Source organism: Pistacia vera, unplaced genomic scaffold, assembly GCF_008641045.1.
Source record: "Pistacia vera cultivar Batoury unplaced genomic scaffold, PisVer_v2 Contig528, whole genome shotgun sequence".
Taxonomy (NCBI): Eukaryota; Viridiplantae; Streptophyta; class Magnoliopsida; order Sapindales; family Anacardiaceae; genus Pistacia; species Pistacia vera.
Genome location: NW_022196366.1, coordinates 44507 through 62621, shown reverse-complemented (window position 1 = coordinate 62621; position 18115 = coordinate 44507). Strand labels below are relative to the sequence as shown.

Below are 18115 nucleotides of genomic sequence, written 5' to 3'. Positions count from 1 at the left end.
CAAAAATTATTGTTGTTTGTCCTAATAAAAACTATCATCTCATCAGGCCTACTTTTGTATAAAGCTAGCAATAGCTTTTCAATAATGCCTCAAAGTTCCTTACTCAATAATACTCTCTTTGCTTTTTACGTATTCTTTCTTCCTCAACCAATAAATTTTGTATTAATTGTTGAATAATAATGTTGATAAGGTGCAGTGCTTTTTTGATAAAAAAAAATAGAGCAAGATGGTGTTTATTTATTGATTTATCAAAAATTAGTGATGAGTAGCTAATCTTTGGCCGGTTCTTACACAAAATGAAGCTATTTTCAGGTCTTTTGACGCAACCTTATTACAATTGTCTCTGTTTCATGTGGCTTTACCCACCGTAGAGTAGTTTAACACAACGTAGAATTGACTTGTAAAAAAGTACAAATTGTAAAACCCACCATAGAAACAGTGAAACCACCTGGAAAGAAAAGAGAAAAGATGAGGGAGAGAACAGTTTTCAATAAACCTCGTCTCGTTCCCATGAGAGGATTTTCCCACAAACCCAAGGTCCTGACCCCAAAGCCGCTCTCTTCTCTCTGTGTTATTAATGAATGAGATTTTATTTTATTTTATTTTATTTATTCATGTTGTTGTTGTCTCTCATGTCATATCATGCAACTAGCCCCCTTAAAGCTTTTAACTCCCTTCGCCCCACGACATATTTGTTTCTTTCTTTCTCTCTTTGGCCAGCTCATTTCGCTTCCCTCGCACCAAAACCCAACCCCTCTTTCTCTCTCCTTCTCCAATCAAACTCCAACACGCACACACAACTACAACTCTACAACAACACCACCAACAACAAACTTATTTCACTTTCTCTTTCTATCTTTCTATTACTCTTTCAACGTTTTCTCCACCAGATCTCTCGGAGTAACTTAATAAGATGCGTGTTTTTTAAGTCTTCTTATTTACCATTAATTTTGGTTCTTTGTTTTTTGGGTTTTTCCTTTTATACCCAAAAAAGCAATCTTTATTCAACATTGCCCATATCTTGATTCTTTCCTTTGATTTGTCGAGTGGGTTTTTCCGTGTTGCTCATTATTATTATTTTTTATATATATACAATAAATAAGTCCATTATTAACAGAGTGGAGAGAGATTGAGTTTGTGCGTGAAAAAATGGCTAATGGGGTGGAGAAAGAGAGTGGCTTGATGATGTTTAGCGACGAGGAGTTGAGAGAGGTAAGTGGGGTTAAGAGAGGTGGAGATTATATCGAAGTTATTTGTGGGTGTACCAGCCATAGATATGGAGACGCTGTTGGCAGACTTAGGGTTTTCTCTAATGGTGACCTAGAAATCACCTGTGAATGCACCCCAGGTTGCAATGAAGGTCTCTCTCTCCACTCTCTCTCTGGACTCTCTCTTTCTTTCTTGTGTTTTTAGGGAAATGGATTTCGATTTTTCTTTTGCATGTTTAATGCGTATGTATTGACGTTGATGGGTGGTCGCCTTTTTGTTGTTTAATCCGATGGAGAGAGTTCTGTAAGTTGTTCGGTGGTTTTGTATTGTTATACAGTTTAAGTGTATGTTGTTTTGTCTCAGTGACTCGTCTCTCCTTCGTTTCGTACCACGCGATAGAATGTGTTTTTTATTGTTAAAAACCCTGGGTTCTTTGTTGATTCAAGAACTTAGTGTTAACCGCGTAGTTTCGTAATGAAACCTACATTGTCATTGTTGTTGTGATTTGAAGGTCCTATTTTGACCTTTCTGAGGCCAGAGTTCTCTTCTACCGGGTAGACAGAGTAAAGTTTTTTGTTCAAACATATCATGCAGCGTTGTGTGCTTTGTTTTACTAAATGGGGTTTGACTATGTTTTGTTTTCGTGATATGTCAGCCCAAGTATGGTAGGTCAACTCAGTTACAATTTAGAGTTATAGGAGAACTATGTTTTCATCTCATGACCAACTCTTGGTCACAACGATCAAACGTCGAAAGTTTTATTCTTGATGGATGCGTTTTATGTGCTTTTTTCTTATGCTTGTGTTTCTGTTTGTTTAATACCAAAGTACATTGTATGTATGTACCCTCTTCTGACTACTATAATCAATGATACTTTACTTCGATCATATGCTTCTGTTCTGATATTGAAACAGGTTTCCGTCTTCAAATAATTTCTTCAAAATTAATATAGACATCAGTGAACTTAATCTTGAGATAATAGAAGTTCTCAACATTATTTGGGAGTGCAGTGTGATGAGCATCTTGAGATAGTAGAACTTTTCAACATATGTTGGGGAGTGCAGTTTGATGAGCTCATATATTTTCAAGTCGAGTGTTGACCTTAATATTTAACATCTAGGGCGAACTGTTTTTCTGATTAGTTTCTCCATCCTTAGGAAACTTAGCCATATGATAGGGGAGAATGTATTCTGTTTATAGGAGGAATAGTTGTGTCAGAGTGAGAGAGCGAGCAGTTATCCACTTCTCCAAACTTCAAAAATGAAACCACCATCTTCTGGACCCACTGTGGAGCTTTGAATCTCTTAGTTTTATTATTTTTCTTCTTTGTACTGTTGGTCAACTTGTGGATGCTCATAACATGTAGTAAGTATAATGGCTGCATAATCTAGTTAAGGTCCTTGTTTTCTTCAATGTGAGCTTTTTCAACAACGTCCACAAACGAGTTGTTTCCTTCTAGTCATGCTATATGTTGCACTGATATGATACTGACCTCTTATCCTCTTTTTTTACTGCCTTAGCTCCTTACTGGGAGCTTTCTAGTATTTAGTGCATGAGTAAATATCATTTTCTGGGTTAGTTTCATCCTTTTTATCCAGACCATATCTTTCTTTTTGTTTTCCATTTTTTCACACTTTCCTAGTCAATGTCAAGCATTATTTCTTGCATTATTAACTGTTTTGGTGGTGATTTCATTGACCAGACAAGTTGACTCCAGCTGCATTTGAGAAGCATTCTGGAAGAGAGACAGCTAGAAAATGGAAGAACAATGTTTGGGTCATAGTTAATGGGGAGAAGGTTTCATTGTCAAAGACAGTCTTGCTCAAGTACTACAACCAAGCATCAAAAAGTGGAAATGGATCCCACAGATCCCATAATGGACGAGTTTGTCATCGTGATGAATTTGTTCGTTGTACTAGGTGTAACAAGGAGCGTAGGTTTCGATTGCGGACCAAAGAGGAATGTCTGATTCACCATAATGCTTTAGCGGATAAGAACTGGAAGTGTGCTGATCTGCCCTATGACAAGTATGTTTCACCTATACATTGATTAAATGTTTATTAAAGAAAATATTGGATGATGGTGTTCTTTTTCATATTTTTGCTGTGTGTGGGTTTTGGGGAGTAGGGGAAGTGTTCAGTCAACTATACATTTCATGCTTCATGGTAACTAACATTTCCTGTAGCCTCACTTTGTTTAATGGTCATGATTTTTTCCCTAACTGATTTGAAAGGTGATATTTGCTCAATTGAGTTGAGCAACATGGTGTTATGGGAACTTTGGGCATTTGCATTCTTTACTTAAGGTGGTGATGTCCATGCTGCAAGTTTTTTTATTTAGTTATATCATTGGAACTGGAGGGAACTCATCATTACTTCAAAATTCTCCTATATGTATCATCTGTGGAAACCCTAGCTTCTAAACTTTACATATAAGATTTATTAACTAATATTGTCCTGGAATGCTATTTTTTATTTGCTGAGTGAAGAGTAAAGTAGCACGCTACCTTCTTTTTATTGTCATGTCTTTCTAGATGAAATGCGATCAAAACTTGTATAGTATGTCAAATTTCTGACTTGCACTGACTAGATGATAGTACCCATTTGTCAATAGTTGAAGAACTTGGTTGGATAAATGGAGACTAAATAGATAATTGACTGATGTATTAGAATCATCCTATAACTTTGGGATCTCATCGTCTTCTGTAATTGAAAAACAGAGTTTCTCTACCATTCAGGCACATTTTGCTACTGAGTTGTTTGATCTTAATAGTTAGAGACATGAGGTTAAAAACTCCTATTATGAACCATTAAATTGTCATTTTTTGTTCAGTTTATTAAAACTGTTGAATCATTCGTCATCACTCACACACATGCTCTAATATCAGATGTTTTCCTTTATATGTGGTGTTTGTGCATCTTTGGCAAAATTTGATGCGGGAAACAAATGAGAATAGCTTGATCATCCTTTAAAGGGCATGCCAGCAGTAGTGATATTTGTGGATGTACAGGGGTTCCTGAATCATGTTGATGTCACTCAGTAATTATTTAATAGTTTTGTTACAACGTGCAGTTTGTGCTTCTTTGACTGATTTTTACTTTTTGCAAGAAAATAGTAGGAAGTATGTCCTTTGGAGGACATGTAAAACAGCTATGCTTATTGGAGTGATGTGTTATTGCACTGATTGTTGCAGTAGCTAGCTTAAGGTTATTTTAGTCGAGAAAAGTTTAATTAATAACGGAGGAACTTATGGGATATATTATAAAAAATAATAAGTTAATTTAATATACCTGCATGAGCAGCTGTGAAGTTTTGATTTATGTTTGGTAAATACAAGCTGCCGCATAAACGAGGCAACGAGGCAAATTGTGAGAGAGAAACATGTGGATGGATCATGTTTTTTTCATTATATTGTTTAGCATTCAAATTGACCTTTGATGAAGATTTTGATAGACTATGCTTGGTAAGTAGAACAGAAAGAAGCTGCTCTGAAAATAGATGCAGGGTTTTGAGCAAATTATGATAGCTGTGAGAGAGATGACATACATTGTGATTCAAGAATTTCAATGTTTTTAGATATGGTTAATGGATGTAGAGGTTTTATCCTTAGACGTTTTGTCACCAGTTTTCCATATTGTATCCCTTGGTAATAAAATTCACTGACGTGGATCTTTTGAATAGGTTTTGGATGCTTTTATTTTTTGCCTGAACTTGAGTGGGACCTTGCTGCAGGAAATCATTGCACACTGGTAATTGTATTCTCTAGAGGAGTACAGAAAGTGACCTTTGGATATAATCCATGGGATAGCTTCACCTGGTATCTTGTTTTTAGTATTTAGCAAGAAATAGGTGCTTTTTATTAGTTATGTCGTAGAAAACAACTGATCTGTAAAAAAAAACGAAATTTAATCTTATTCATATTTATTTGCATGAGTGAATCTTGTTCTTCTTGCATTCAATTTTTCAGTGCATTTCCTTTCATGTGTCTTTGAATCTTGCCATTTTTCTCTGGAACTTTATTTTTATTATTTATAGTTTCCACTAGGGACTTCTGTTTCTATGAATATTTTTCTCGTGGTAACTAGTTGACCAGGAATTCCATGCTTAAAGTTTGATCATTGTAGGTTTTGTGAAATCGTAAAATTTGCATACTTTAAGTTAGGATTTGAAAAATGATTTATTCTGGCTGCCGAAATTATTTGCTATAGTCCTAAGAAGCAAGTGCACCCAGTACTTTAAGGAGTTACCTGTAAAAGTTATTTTATTTTATTTTTATTTTTTGCCTTGAAATGATGTTTTAATGAGGCATCTCTGAACAATGAAGATTTCTTGGTAGTTTTAAATCATCATGACTTGATCTCTTGATTGATCTACAAAGTTTGACTTTGTTAGCGCATATTGGAATGTAAGTGGGAATGTGTGATTTTGCATGCAGAGTCTGTATATGTGCAGATACAATTGTGGTTACCTGATACTAATATAAAGTGGTTTTTGACTTGGTGCTTTTGTTTGAAACTTTAAGAAATGAAAATTTTGGATGATTGGTTTCTACAGGATAACTTGTGAAGATGAAGAAGAACGAGCAAGTCGCAGAGTGTACAGGGGATGTACTCGATCGCCAACTTGTAAGGGTTGCACTTCCTGTGTTTGCTTTGGTTGTGACATATGTCGTTTCTCTGACTGCAGCTGCCAGACTTGCATCGACTTTACAAGGAATGCTAAAACTTGAGCAAATCCCCTTTTAGGGCTGGTATTCCTCCTTTTTTGGGTGGGTTATTTATGACCAATTATTGTTTCATGAAAGCCCCATCCCCACATTTAAAAGAAGCCTTCGGTTGTTCCCTTCCTTATGTTTGACTTTAATTTTCCAGTCTCTGGGTTCAGTATTCATTGTTCTCACTGACTGGTTCAAGAACTTTCAAGTAATTTATTATCTTCATTTATGTTTTGCATGTGTTCCTATTGTTCCTTTTTTATTTGTTTGTGTTATGTCTTAGCCTTGGTTGATAAACTGTGTTTAGACTTTAGAGGTTAAAGGGAAAGCTAAATTGACCTGCAAGCAAGATTGTTGATGAAAACGTAAATTTACGGATACCATTTTTTAATTATTCCTTAGAAGATGCTGTCAAAAGAATGCAAGGAAATAAATATAAAACAAACCCACCGCGTCTCCGTTTCGTTTCTGCTTGGCTGTAGAAAATCATTGTTTTAAAAATCGGACTGGATGGTAACTCGCTCTGTTGCTCAAGTCACGGTTCAATTGGTCCAACTAGTTGGATCGATGATATCATCATACATCATGAAGGCAAACTTTTATAGCCTAACCATTTCTAAAAAGCTAACACTTCAAAGAGTTTTATAAATCATACTGTTATATGTTAAGTGCTAACCTAACATTTCGAATTCCTCTTCCAGTAAGTTGAGTAATTAAAAGTTGGCCTCCCAACCATTACAACTGGCTTGTTGAAACTTTATTTGTATTACAACAACTATAAGATTAAAACATTTATAACACCCACGTAAATAAGTTGTGTAATGGCTACAAACTGAGATTGTGCATTGTCCCCAATTCTTTACACTAAAGCATGGATAATTTACTTTATGGCTTCCAAATGATCAAAGGGATGAGTAAAATTTCAAAATCTGGATTCACACTATTTCAAAACAAAAGCAAAAATGATAAAATAAACATAAAGTAGATCTTTTTATTTGCATATAAAAGTTAAACAGTGGCTTGAATTCTAGTTCTGAAAATGTCTCTTATTAATACAAATAAAATTATATGACAACCAAGGCAAAAATAATTCAAAAGTTTGGAAATCACAGAGCTTGAAGGACATCCGAAGAGACACCTTCAAATGATTGAATCCATATGGCAAAATGTTACCAAATTTCACAAACAATCCATTATCTGCAACGTATCATTCAGAAAGGGTAATCTGAAAGTACCAAGATTGTAATATATACTTCCCATACATCACTTCCACCCAAACAGCAACAACACCAAACAAACGGTAGCTTAAAAATTGTACAATAAAATATCCAGTACTGCCCGGATAATGGGGTGCGAATTCTGTTAATAAATTGTAGCTCAAACAGTCAAACTTACTCTCTATTAAAAAAGGACAAAGAGAAAGTACACATTTCAGATTTCACAGCAAAGGTCCTGAAGATTACAACTCACCTTGAATCAAATTGGATTGTCAAGACATGCATGCCAATCAGCCTTCATGCGTCGATTTCCAGCGAGGGAGGAACGCGTCGTCGCGATTTCAAAGACTGGAGTTACGATCGATTTCAGCAATGAATGGTTGTGATTTCAGCGAGGGATGGTTGCAATTTCAACAAGATTGAGTTTTGATTTGTGATATTTTTCAAATTTTCGTGATTTCATTCAAAAAAATTTAGAGTTTTTTGCACGTAGAGGAACTGAGGAAGAAGAAATTGCGCAACGCAAAGGGAGAAAGTGGGAAATTAGGGTTTTTTTCATTTTTCAAATTGGGCCGGTTTTTCTTGCGGTCCAGCACTGTTCACGCGGTCCAATGACGGGTTAAAACGGTTTATTGCGCAATAGTGGGTTTTATGCTGACTCGAACCAGACACGTGACTGGTTTACGGTCCAACCGGTTGGACCAGCCGATCCAGCCTAGCTTTTAAAACAGTATAGAAAATATGACTTGTAAATTTCCAATGAATATGGAGTGTTCGTGTTGGTTGGAGGGGAATGAGATCGGTTTTACAATTACCTTTGTGAACATTAAAAATCAAATAAGAATTAAAAACATATCGTCAAATGATACACGAGACCCATATATTTCAATGACCAATGTTATGAGATCCCCTGCCACGTAACAAAAGTTTTCTTCTACGATGCATAAGAGTAAACAACATTTTCCCACCTAAGGTTTGGTGTCTCACCTCTGGTTTCATAAATTACAGATTTTTATCCTTAAATTAACAGATAATTATTTAATAAAAGGGTAAAATAGTCATTTCAAAAATAAAAATTTCAAAATAACCCTTCACTTCTCAAATTCACCCCACTATAAAATTTCAAAATACCCCTTCACTTCTCAAATTCATCCCACATGCGATTTTAGGCCATTTTGGCCTGTTTCCAGCACAATCGACCCCTCCTGACACCACCATTACAATCCTCTCAACCCCCACATCAAAACCCCTAACCTCCTCGCTTGATTAAACCCCCTAATAATCGGTCATCGCTTTTAGTGTCAATCGATGTTTCATCCAAATTTTGGCAAGTCCCGACACCAAAAACCACCCCCAAGACCACCAATAGCATCACTGGCTTCCCCCCACCAAAACCCCCAACATCGTCGACTGTAATTGCCCGTTGATAGTCGCCGCCTCTCCCTTAGGTTTTCACATTTTTTCGCCCCTTTCCAACCAAATTTCGGCACCTCACCGAGGTGCAATTGGGTAGAAAAGTTAGGGGTTTTGGTGAGAAGGATAAGGAGATGCTGATGGTGGTGTCGAGGAGGTCCAACAGTGTCGGAATCAGGCTATATTCTTAGATTAGCTGGGATCCTCTGGAGGTTATTTGAGAGAAATTTGAGATATATGAGTTATTTTAAGAGAAAAACAACGTTATTAATTTAAGGGTGAAAACTCCAAGTCGTTTACTCCAATGCATAATTATAGAAATCAGAGCAATAATTAACATGAAAATAAATTCAAAAAGCACATTGAAGGAAATTTTTTCTGTGTAAACCGAGATAATCAGCGACTCTGCTTAAACAGAAGCATTTTATTTTTCTTAAATTTATTTGGTACAGCATTTCAACATCACAACCAATTCAGTCAATTACACAGTTTATCTCAACCACTTAAAATGAAAATTTCGATTCCTATATTTGTAATGATAAAAATCATTAGTAATTGAATATATTACTGGCGCTGGAAAGATAGCCAACTACAATTATCAACTTTGTCTATTATATGTTGCAGTCAAAATACTTGTACTGAGGTAAGACCATCTACAACTATAAATAAATTCTCTATCCACAGCACAACTGTTTCTGAAATCTACGAGAAAAAGACACACAAAAACAAAGTGAAAAAAAAAAAAAAAAAAGAAAGAAACCTCTTCTGCATTAATGTTGGAGAAAGCAAATGCGGGATGAGTGCCCACCACAATCACTGAAGTAAATCGAAGCCCCCATATGGCTCCTACAACTCTCAATCTAAGTCTAAGGGACACAACCTAGCATAAGCTAATTCATTTTGCTAGAGTTCAAAAACGAACACAATACATGATTTCATCTGGCTTGCCGGCGACCTCTCCCACCAGCAAAACGTCCACCACCTCTATGATACGGTTTCCTTCCACTATTCAAAGATGCACCTGCACCCGTATTAAACTGTTTGGGAGCTTCAATGCCGACTGTAGGACAACCACCTGCTTGGAAATTGTTCTGTTCTCCATGTGGTCCATTGGGAGGAATCACCACTCCTCCGGCACTTGCAGATGGGGGAGCTGGCTGGCCCGGTAAACCCATCCCAGCCATTTGGTTTATAACATTTTGCCCCATAAACCCAGGCCAAGGTCCGTAGCCCGGCCCTGCAAACACATTAGGCTGCCCACCAGGTAATGGCTGACTAGGATTATACTGCTGCAGAAGGGCAGTATAGTTCATCATAGGTTGAAATGGATGCTGCTGATAATTCTGGGAAGGCCATGGCATGCTATTGGTTGGAAATCCACTAGGGAAAAAAGCATTCTGCGATTGCTGAGATTGCATCTCATTGGTCCAAACTCCATTTGAAGATGTGAAACCAGCAGTCGGAAATTGTGGAACTGAACTGATTCCAAAGCCTTGTAAAATCGTGGAAGAAGGAATACCATGACCCAGGGATGCTGGAACAGAAATCTGATGCTGGTTTTGATTAGGTATTGGCTGGCCAACTCCAGCCTGTGGTACTGAATGCCTATCATTTTTCCATGTATTTTTACCCTTCTTTCGATTGTTTTTCCCGTTACCAGGTTTCTGGTCATTCATGCCCCTCTTTTCCATCTTTAGCTTTCTCTTGTACTCGGCTTCTTTCTCATCATCTGAAAACTCCGCTTCATCTGATAACTCTTCATCATTGTCACCAGATGCATCATACCCTTTCTGATATAGATTCTTGTCATTAAGCACATGATTGGCAAACTCTTGAACGAAAGAGATTAGAGAACCTACACAGACACCAGCAGGAATTACACTTTCTGAATTGTATCGTATCACATAGTAAGGGTTTTTTACAGGTCCAAAGATTTCATCAATCAGCCCCAAAGGGGATCTGCTTTCAGTTATCCAGAGGATAGAACCCTCATTTAGAGGGTTATGCTTCTCCACCCCTTCTACAATGACTTGGACACCTATAACCTGTAATATTGCATGAAAAATCATAAAACTATTTATATTGCTAAAAAATTAAATCAAAGTCTAACAATATATATATTAATTATACATATATATACATATGTTAGATATACATACATATAGTTATATACATACATACATATATATATATAATGGAACAGGCCTATGAATCAGCTAACTAACTCCAAAGATAATTAAGGCTCTGTCTTGTGTCTTTATGAGCTTACCGACAGAACAACTCCAACAGGCTGCATCTGATGATGTGGTTGCAAGGTAACATTCACTTGAGGAACTGGAGGGAGAACCTACAATATTTCGTAAACATTATTCACCAGCCTCATAAACTAATGAGAGCCTCAAAAGATTAACCACGTGGATAAAATGAATAAAGCAAACATGTATATGAGGGTTATACCTAGAGGTCCCAGAGAAGATAAGAGAAAATCATAGCTTCAGAATGAGGAAATCCGACACATGACATGTTAATTAGTTTCCACATATCAATCGATGCTGAACCTATTTCAATGGACCCATGCTTCCAGTCAGATTGTGCATACAAAAAAAATTTCTTTGGAGTAGACAGACAGGGTAGAGATGATTTGAATTTTGATTGACAAGTTATATATGTAGCAGCTTGCTAATAGTTTTGACATAATATGATCTTAACAGTTGCACATTACAACACAAAATATTCAGAATAGCAAATCACCCTAGTTTCTTGGACTATCTCATCAATGCTTTAATTTTTTGTCATAAAGCTCAATGACACAAAAAATAGAAAATGGCATCAACCTTCAGAGATTGTAATGGAGAAGAATTTTCTAACACTTAAATATAGCCTTCAGAAGTATTAAAATCAGACTTGACGCCTAGCAATGTTCAATGTCAAAGATTACAACTCATAACCTTTCCACTTCAAATTTCTCACACATTATCAATTTTAATTCTTCATTGATAAATTTTCCACAACTAATGAGAGTCTGCTAAGGTAAGTAATCCAGAAATTTATTTTACTTTGGGTTTATCAGTTTAGCATGCCAAAAATCCAGTTCAGAACAATAACATTCTTCTCCAAGGCCATAGTTCAGGTTTCAGATGTTAGAGATAGAAAAGGATATCCACTTGATATTAAGTAATCCTTGAAAAACTGATATCTAGTTTCAAAACCATCCACCCTAGAATCTGTAAAATATGCACAAGATTGCTAGTAGGTTCTAAGATGCAAACATTACCAACTTAACAGTCCTCACATCTCAAACAATGGGCAACAGAAGAGAAAAGGTAATTTTGACACAGAATACCATCAAAGACAGAATTACCTACCTGCAGCTCATTCTTCGACTTAATAGGTCCTCCCATAGTACCTCCAATTTCATCTACATCAACATCATCAAATTCAATGTCACCCCCACCAATCACATCCTTTTCATTTTCCTCCTCATCACTATCATCATCATTTCTAGCAACCATCTCCTCTCCATTAACAACTTCTATCTCGCCTTCTTCAAGATCACCCGCCACAACCATATCTCTTTTTATCGGAATCTTCATTTCCTCTTTCTCCTCTTCATCTTCATCTTCTTCCTCTTCCTCTTCCTCTTCATCATCACTACTACTACTACTACTACTACTAGAAGACGATGATGATGAAGTTGAGCTTTCATCCTCAGACTCTGAATCACTTTCACTACCATTCTCATCACTTGCTATTTCAGTCTTCGCACCACTCCCATCAACAGCATCTGAATCCGACCCAACGGCCAATCCAACTTTCCCACTTATATCTACATCACGCACAGTTACACTTTTCTCACCAACCAAACTAACTTTATTCATCACTTCCTCTATACAACAACTCAAATCCTTCTCCTTCTCATCTTCCAATGCCTCAACCTTCGGCACACAATCAGACCCATCCAAAATTGGGTCAGACCCGTGGACAATCCGGTCCTCAAAATTGGTTTTTTCTTCTTCACCCATCTTTACACTCTTCTCAAGATCCTCAAATTCCATATTCTCTAAGGCAATCCTACCTGGATTTTGTTGGTTATCTTCAAAAAACTCCTTTATGGAATCAAAATCGAGAAATGAGTCGGCAAAAGACAAGTCGCTGATTTTGGGGTCAAAACTGTCAAGTGGGTCCTTGAAATTTTTGAGCTTTGAAGCTGGACTGATATTTTTTTCTTCAATGTTAGGCTTAGTGATAAACCCTTCCATCGCTTAAAACAAAAAGAGTAGGGTTTTGATTAACGTTTAAATACGGTTCGTAGTAAAGAGTGGATTGAAGTTTCATAGTTGCGAAAAAAAAGGAGGCAGCTTTGCGGGTTTTAAACAATTATAGGTTAAATAGGGTTCTGTTTGGGGATGCTATGGCTCTTAAACCCTAGTGTTGGAGAATTGAGTACCGTCTAGGGTTTTCGGTGGAATACTGGAATTAATGTAGAAACAAGTACATCACTTTGGTTAACTAAAGAAGGAAACGACGCCATTGGAAAGAAACCTCTTCTGCATTAATGTTGGAGAAAGCAAATGCGGGATGAGTGCCCACCACAATCACTAAAGTAAATCGAAGCCCCCATATGGCTCCTACAACTCTCAATCTAAGTCTAAGGGACACAACCTAGCATAAGCTAATTCATTGAACACAATACATGATTTCATCTGGCTTGCCGGCGACCTCTCCCACCAGCAAAACGTCCGCCACCTCTATGATACAGTTTCCTTCCACTATTCGAAGATGCACCTGCACCCGTATTAAACTGTTTGGGAGCTTCAATGCCGACTGTAGGACAACCACCTGCTTGGAAATTGTTCTGTTCTCCATGTGGTCCATTGGGAGGAATCACCACTCCTCCGGCACTTGCAGATGGGGGAGCTGGCTGGCCCGGTAAACCCATCCCAGCCATTTGGTTTATAACATTTTGCCCCATAAACCCAGGCCAAGGTCCGTAGCCCGGCCCTGCAAACACATTAGGCTGCCCACCAGGTAATGGCTGACTAGGATTATACTGCTGCAGAAGGGCAGTATAGTTCATCATAGGTTGAAATGGATGCTGCTGATAATTCTGGGAAGGCCATGGCATGCTATTGGTTGGAAATCCACTAGGGAAAAAAGCATTCTGCGATTGCTGAGATTGCATCTCATTGGTCCAAACTCCATTTGAAGATGTGAAACCAGCAGTCGGAAATTGTGGAACTGAACTGATTCCAAAGCCTTGTAAAATCGTGGAAGAAGGAATACCATGACCCAGGGATGCTGGAACAGAAATCTGATGCTGGTTTTGATTAGGTATTGGCTGGCCAACTCCAGCCTGTGGTACTGAATGCCTATCATTTTTCCATGTATTTTTACCCTTCTTTCGATTGTTTTTCCCGTTACCAGGTTTCTGGTCATTCATGCCCCTCTTTTCCATCTTTAGCTTTCTCTTGTACTCGGCTTCTTTCTCATCATCTGAAAACTCCGCTTCATCTGATAACTCTTCATCATTGTCACCAGATGCATCATACCCTTTCTGATATAGATTCTTGTCATTAAGCACATGATTGGCAAACTCTTGAACGAAAGAGATTAGAGAACCTACACAGACACCAGCAGGAATTACACTTTCTGAATTGTATCGTATCACATAGTAAGGGTTTTTTACAGGTCCAAAGATTTCATCAATCAGCCCCAAAGGGGATCTGCTTTCAGTTATCCAGAGGATAGAACCCTCATTTAGAGGGTTATGCTTCTCCACCCCTTCTACAATGACTTGGACACCTATAACCTGTAATATTGCATGAAAAATCATACAACTATTTATATTGCTAAAAAATTAAATCAAAGTCTAACAATATATATATTAATTATACATATATATACATATGTTAGATATACATACATATAGTTATATACATACATACATATATATATATAATGGAACAGGCCTATGAATCAGCTAACTAACTCCAAAGATAATTAAGGCTCTGTCTTGTGTCTTTATGAGCTTACCGACAGAACAACTCCAACAGGCTGCATCTGATGATGTGGTTGCAAGGTAACATTCACTTGAGGAACTGGAGGGAGAACCTACAATATTTCGTAAACATTATTCACCAGCCTCATAAACTAATGAGAGCCTCAAAAGATTAACCACGTGGATAAAATGAATAAAGCAAACATGTATATGAGGGTTATACCTAGAGGTCCCAGAGAAGATAAGAGAAAATCATAGCTTCAGAATGAGGAAATCCGACACATGACATGTTAATTAGTTTCCACATATCAATCGATGCTGAACCTATTTCAATGGACCCATGCTTCCAGTCAGATTGTGCATACAAAAAAAATTTCTTTGGAGTAGACAGACAGGGTAGAGATGATTTGAATTTTGATTGACAAGTTATATATGTAGCAGCTTGCTAATAGTTTTGACATAATATGATCTTAACAGTTGCACATTACAACACAAAATATTCAGAATAGCAAATCACCCTAGTTTCTTGGACTATCTCATCAATGCTTTAATTTTTTGTCATAAAGCTCAATGACACAAAAAATAGAAAATGGCATCAACCTTCAGAGATTGTAATGGAGAAGAATTATCTAACACTTAAATATAGCCTTCAGAAGTATTAAAATCAGACTTGACGCCTAGCAATGTTCAATGTCAAAGATTACAACTCATAACCTTTCCACTTCAAATTTCTCACATATTATCAATTTTAATTCTTCATTGATAAATTTTCCACAACTAATGAGAGTCTGCTAAGGTAAGTAATCCAGAAATTTATTTTACTTTGGGTTTATCAGTTTAGCATGCCAAAAATCCAGTTCAGAACAATAACATTCTTCTCCAAGGCCATAGTTCAGGTTTCAGATGTTAGAGATAGAAAAGGATATCCACTTGATATTAAGTAATCCTTGAAAAACTGATATCTAGTTTCAAAACCATCCACCCTAGAATCTGTAAAATATGCACAAGATTGCTAGTAGGTTCTAAGATGCAAACATTACCAACTTAACAGTCCTCACATCTCAAACAATGGGCAACAGAAGAGAAAAGGTAATTTTGACACAGAATACCATCAAAGACAGAATTACCTACCTGCAGCTCATTCTTCGACTTAATAGGTCCTCCCATAGTACCTCCAATTTCATCTACATCAACATCATCAAATTCAATGTCACCCCCACCAATCACATCCTTTTCATTTTCCTCCTCATCACTATCATCATCATTTCTAGCAACCATCTCCTCTCCATTAACAACTTCTATCTCGCCTTCTTCAAGATCACCCGCCACAACCATATCTCTTTTTATCGGAATCTTCATTTCCTCTTTCTCCTCTTCATCTTCATCTTCTTCCTCTTCCTCTTCCTCTTCATCATCACTACTACTACTACTACTACTACTAGAAGACGATGATGATGAAGTTGAGCTTTCATCCTCAGACTCTGAATCACTTTCACTACCATTCTCATCACTTGCTATTTCAGTCTTCGCACCACTCCCATCAACAGCATCTGAATCCGACCCAACGGCCAATCCAACTTTCCCACTTATATCTACATCACGCACAGTTACACTTTTCTCACCAACCAAACTAACTTTATTCATCACTTCCTCTATACAACAACTCAAATCCTTCTCCTTCTCATCTTCCAATGCCTCAACCTTCGGCACACAATCAGACCCATCCAAAATTGGGTCAGACCCGTGGACAATCCGGTCCTCAAAATTGGTTTTTTCTTCTTCACCCATCTTTACACTCTTCTCAAGATCCTCAAATTCCATATTCTCTAAGGCAATCCTACCTGGATTTTGTTGGTTATCTTCAAAAAACTCCTTTATGGAATCAAAATCGAGAAATGAGTCGGCAAAAGACAAGTCGCTGATTTTGGGGTCAAAACTGTCAAGTGGGTCCTTGAAATTTTTGAGCTTTGAAGCTGGACTGATATTTTTTTCTTCAATGTTAGGCTTAGTGATAAACCCTTCCATCGCTTAAAACAAAAAGAGTAGGGTTTTGATTAACGTTTAAATACGGTTCGTAGTAAAGAGTGGATTGAAGTTTCATAGTTGCGAAAAAAAAGGAGGCAGCTTTGCGGGTTTTAAACAATTATAGGTTAAATAGGGTTCTGTTTGGGGATGCTATGGCTCTTAAACCCTAGTGTTGGAGAATTGAGTACCGTCTAGGGTTTTCGGTGGAATACTGGAATTAATGTAGAAACAAGTACATCACTTTGGTTAACTAAAGAAGGAAACGACGCCATTTTAGAGCATTATTTGCGACGAAGTTCAGCTGATGGGCCGGGCCGGGCCTAAATGGTTTTAAACTGATGTTTCAACAGAAAGCCTGCTAACAGGTTACATATGACAAAAGTAAACACAACATTTTCTTAGTATTTGAAGTTAATAATCATCCTGATTAATTGAGTGGGGCGATTTTTTGCTCCATCAAATTGGTCACTATCCCTTATTTTTAAATGTATATATATATATATTTTTTTGACAAGTTTAATTTTAATGACATGATAATTTCTAAATACTACATTCATTCTCTATTTTATATATATTATTTTAATTTTAAACCTTTACCTAAACCCTATATCTAAATTTTCTAAATCATTGAAACATTCTTTTCTTATTTCAAATGATTTTTTATTTGATATAAATATAATACTAATGTTATGGAGAAAGTAATTTCACTATAATATGAATCTAGATTTAAAGAATGAATAAAGTTTCAAATTTGCAATTGGGAAATAATGGTATAAATGAAAAATCTAATTAAAAAATTTGGGAAAAGTGGTGTAAATAAAAATCCTAATTAAGTTTGACATTAGGGGAAAGGGGAACAAATAAAAACCCTAATTAAATTCTACCACGTCGACTTTCACTTCAATTAATAAAATCCATTTATAAGCATAATATTATTGTTAGTTAGAAGAAGGACAAGTTGCGGGTTTTATCATCTTTCATCAATTGTGTGTCCTGAATATATATAATTAAGGACAATACATAACTCATTTAATAATCAACCCAACCACAAATTGTTATATTCATCAATCTTTCAAAAGAAGAAAGAGTTTGTTAATGGGTTTGATAGACTATTCACATATCTACTCACTCTTTTATATAAATTTCCAATTAATTGAAAATAGTTGCATATAATTGACTTTGAATATTTTGATGAAAAATACATATATCACGAATACGAGGGTGGTTCTAGTTTTACATGGATACATGTTCAATTAAAATATAGAGTTATGATTTCAGTTATATAATGTAATAAACTCCGCACATTGAAAACAGTGTGCCCGATTATTCTATTCAATAGTTAAAAAGTCAACTCATAATTAATGGACATGAAAGAATCTTCAATTTGTCATACGAAACTCGTATATATATTAGTTTCAAGGCAACCCTTAAAAACATTAAACTGGTGAAATATGTAAAATAGCTTTTGAAATTGCACCGAACCATTGAATGAATACCAATTCAATTCATGATTGAACACTGCTTTCAGACTAGACAACC

At 36.5% G+C, this 18115-nt stretch overlaps 3 protein-coding genes across 3 annotated transcripts; 1 reads left to right on the top strand and 2 right to left on the bottom strand.

Annotated features, from left to right (window-relative positions):
- Positions 1 to 702: 702 nt before the first annotated feature.
- Positions 703 to 6088, top strand: LOC116107138 (protein ULTRAPETALA 1-like). The gene is made up of 3 exons (XM_031393449.1): positions 703 to 1360; positions 2912 to 3236; positions 5764 to 6088. Exons 1-3 carry the CDS (start codon positions 1150 to 1152, stop codon positions 5936 to 5938), a joined length of 711 nt encoding a protein of 236 aa, XP_031249309.1. The 5' UTR covers positions 703 to 1149; the 3' UTR covers positions 5939 to 6088.
- Positions 6089 to 9302: 3214 nt separating this feature from the next.
- Positions 9303 to 12919, bottom strand: LOC116107136 (H/ACA ribonucleoprotein complex non-core subunit NAF1-like). The gene is made up of 3 exons (XM_031393447.1): positions 11919 to 12919; positions 10823 to 10900; positions 9303 to 10598 (listed from the first exon to the last, which is right to left on the bottom strand). The coding sequence occupies exons 1-3, from the start codon at positions 12810 to 12812 to the stop codon at positions 9489 to 9491; spliced, it is 2082 nt and encodes a 693-aa protein (XP_031249307.1). The 5' UTR covers positions 12813 to 12919; the 3' UTR covers positions 9303 to 9488.
- A 333-nt stretch (positions 12920 to 13252) lies between these two features.
- On the bottom strand, positions 13253 to 16683 carry LOC116107139 (H/ACA ribonucleoprotein complex non-core subunit NAF1-like). The gene is made up of 3 exons (XM_031393450.1): positions 15683 to 16683; positions 14587 to 14664; positions 13253 to 14362 (listed from the first exon to the last, which is right to left on the bottom strand). The coding sequence occupies exons 1-3, from the start codon at positions 16574 to 16576 to the stop codon at positions 13253 to 13255; spliced, it is 2082 nt and encodes a 693-aa protein (XP_031249310.1). The 5' UTR covers positions 16577 to 16683.
- Positions 16684 to 18115: the final 1432 nt, after the last annotated feature.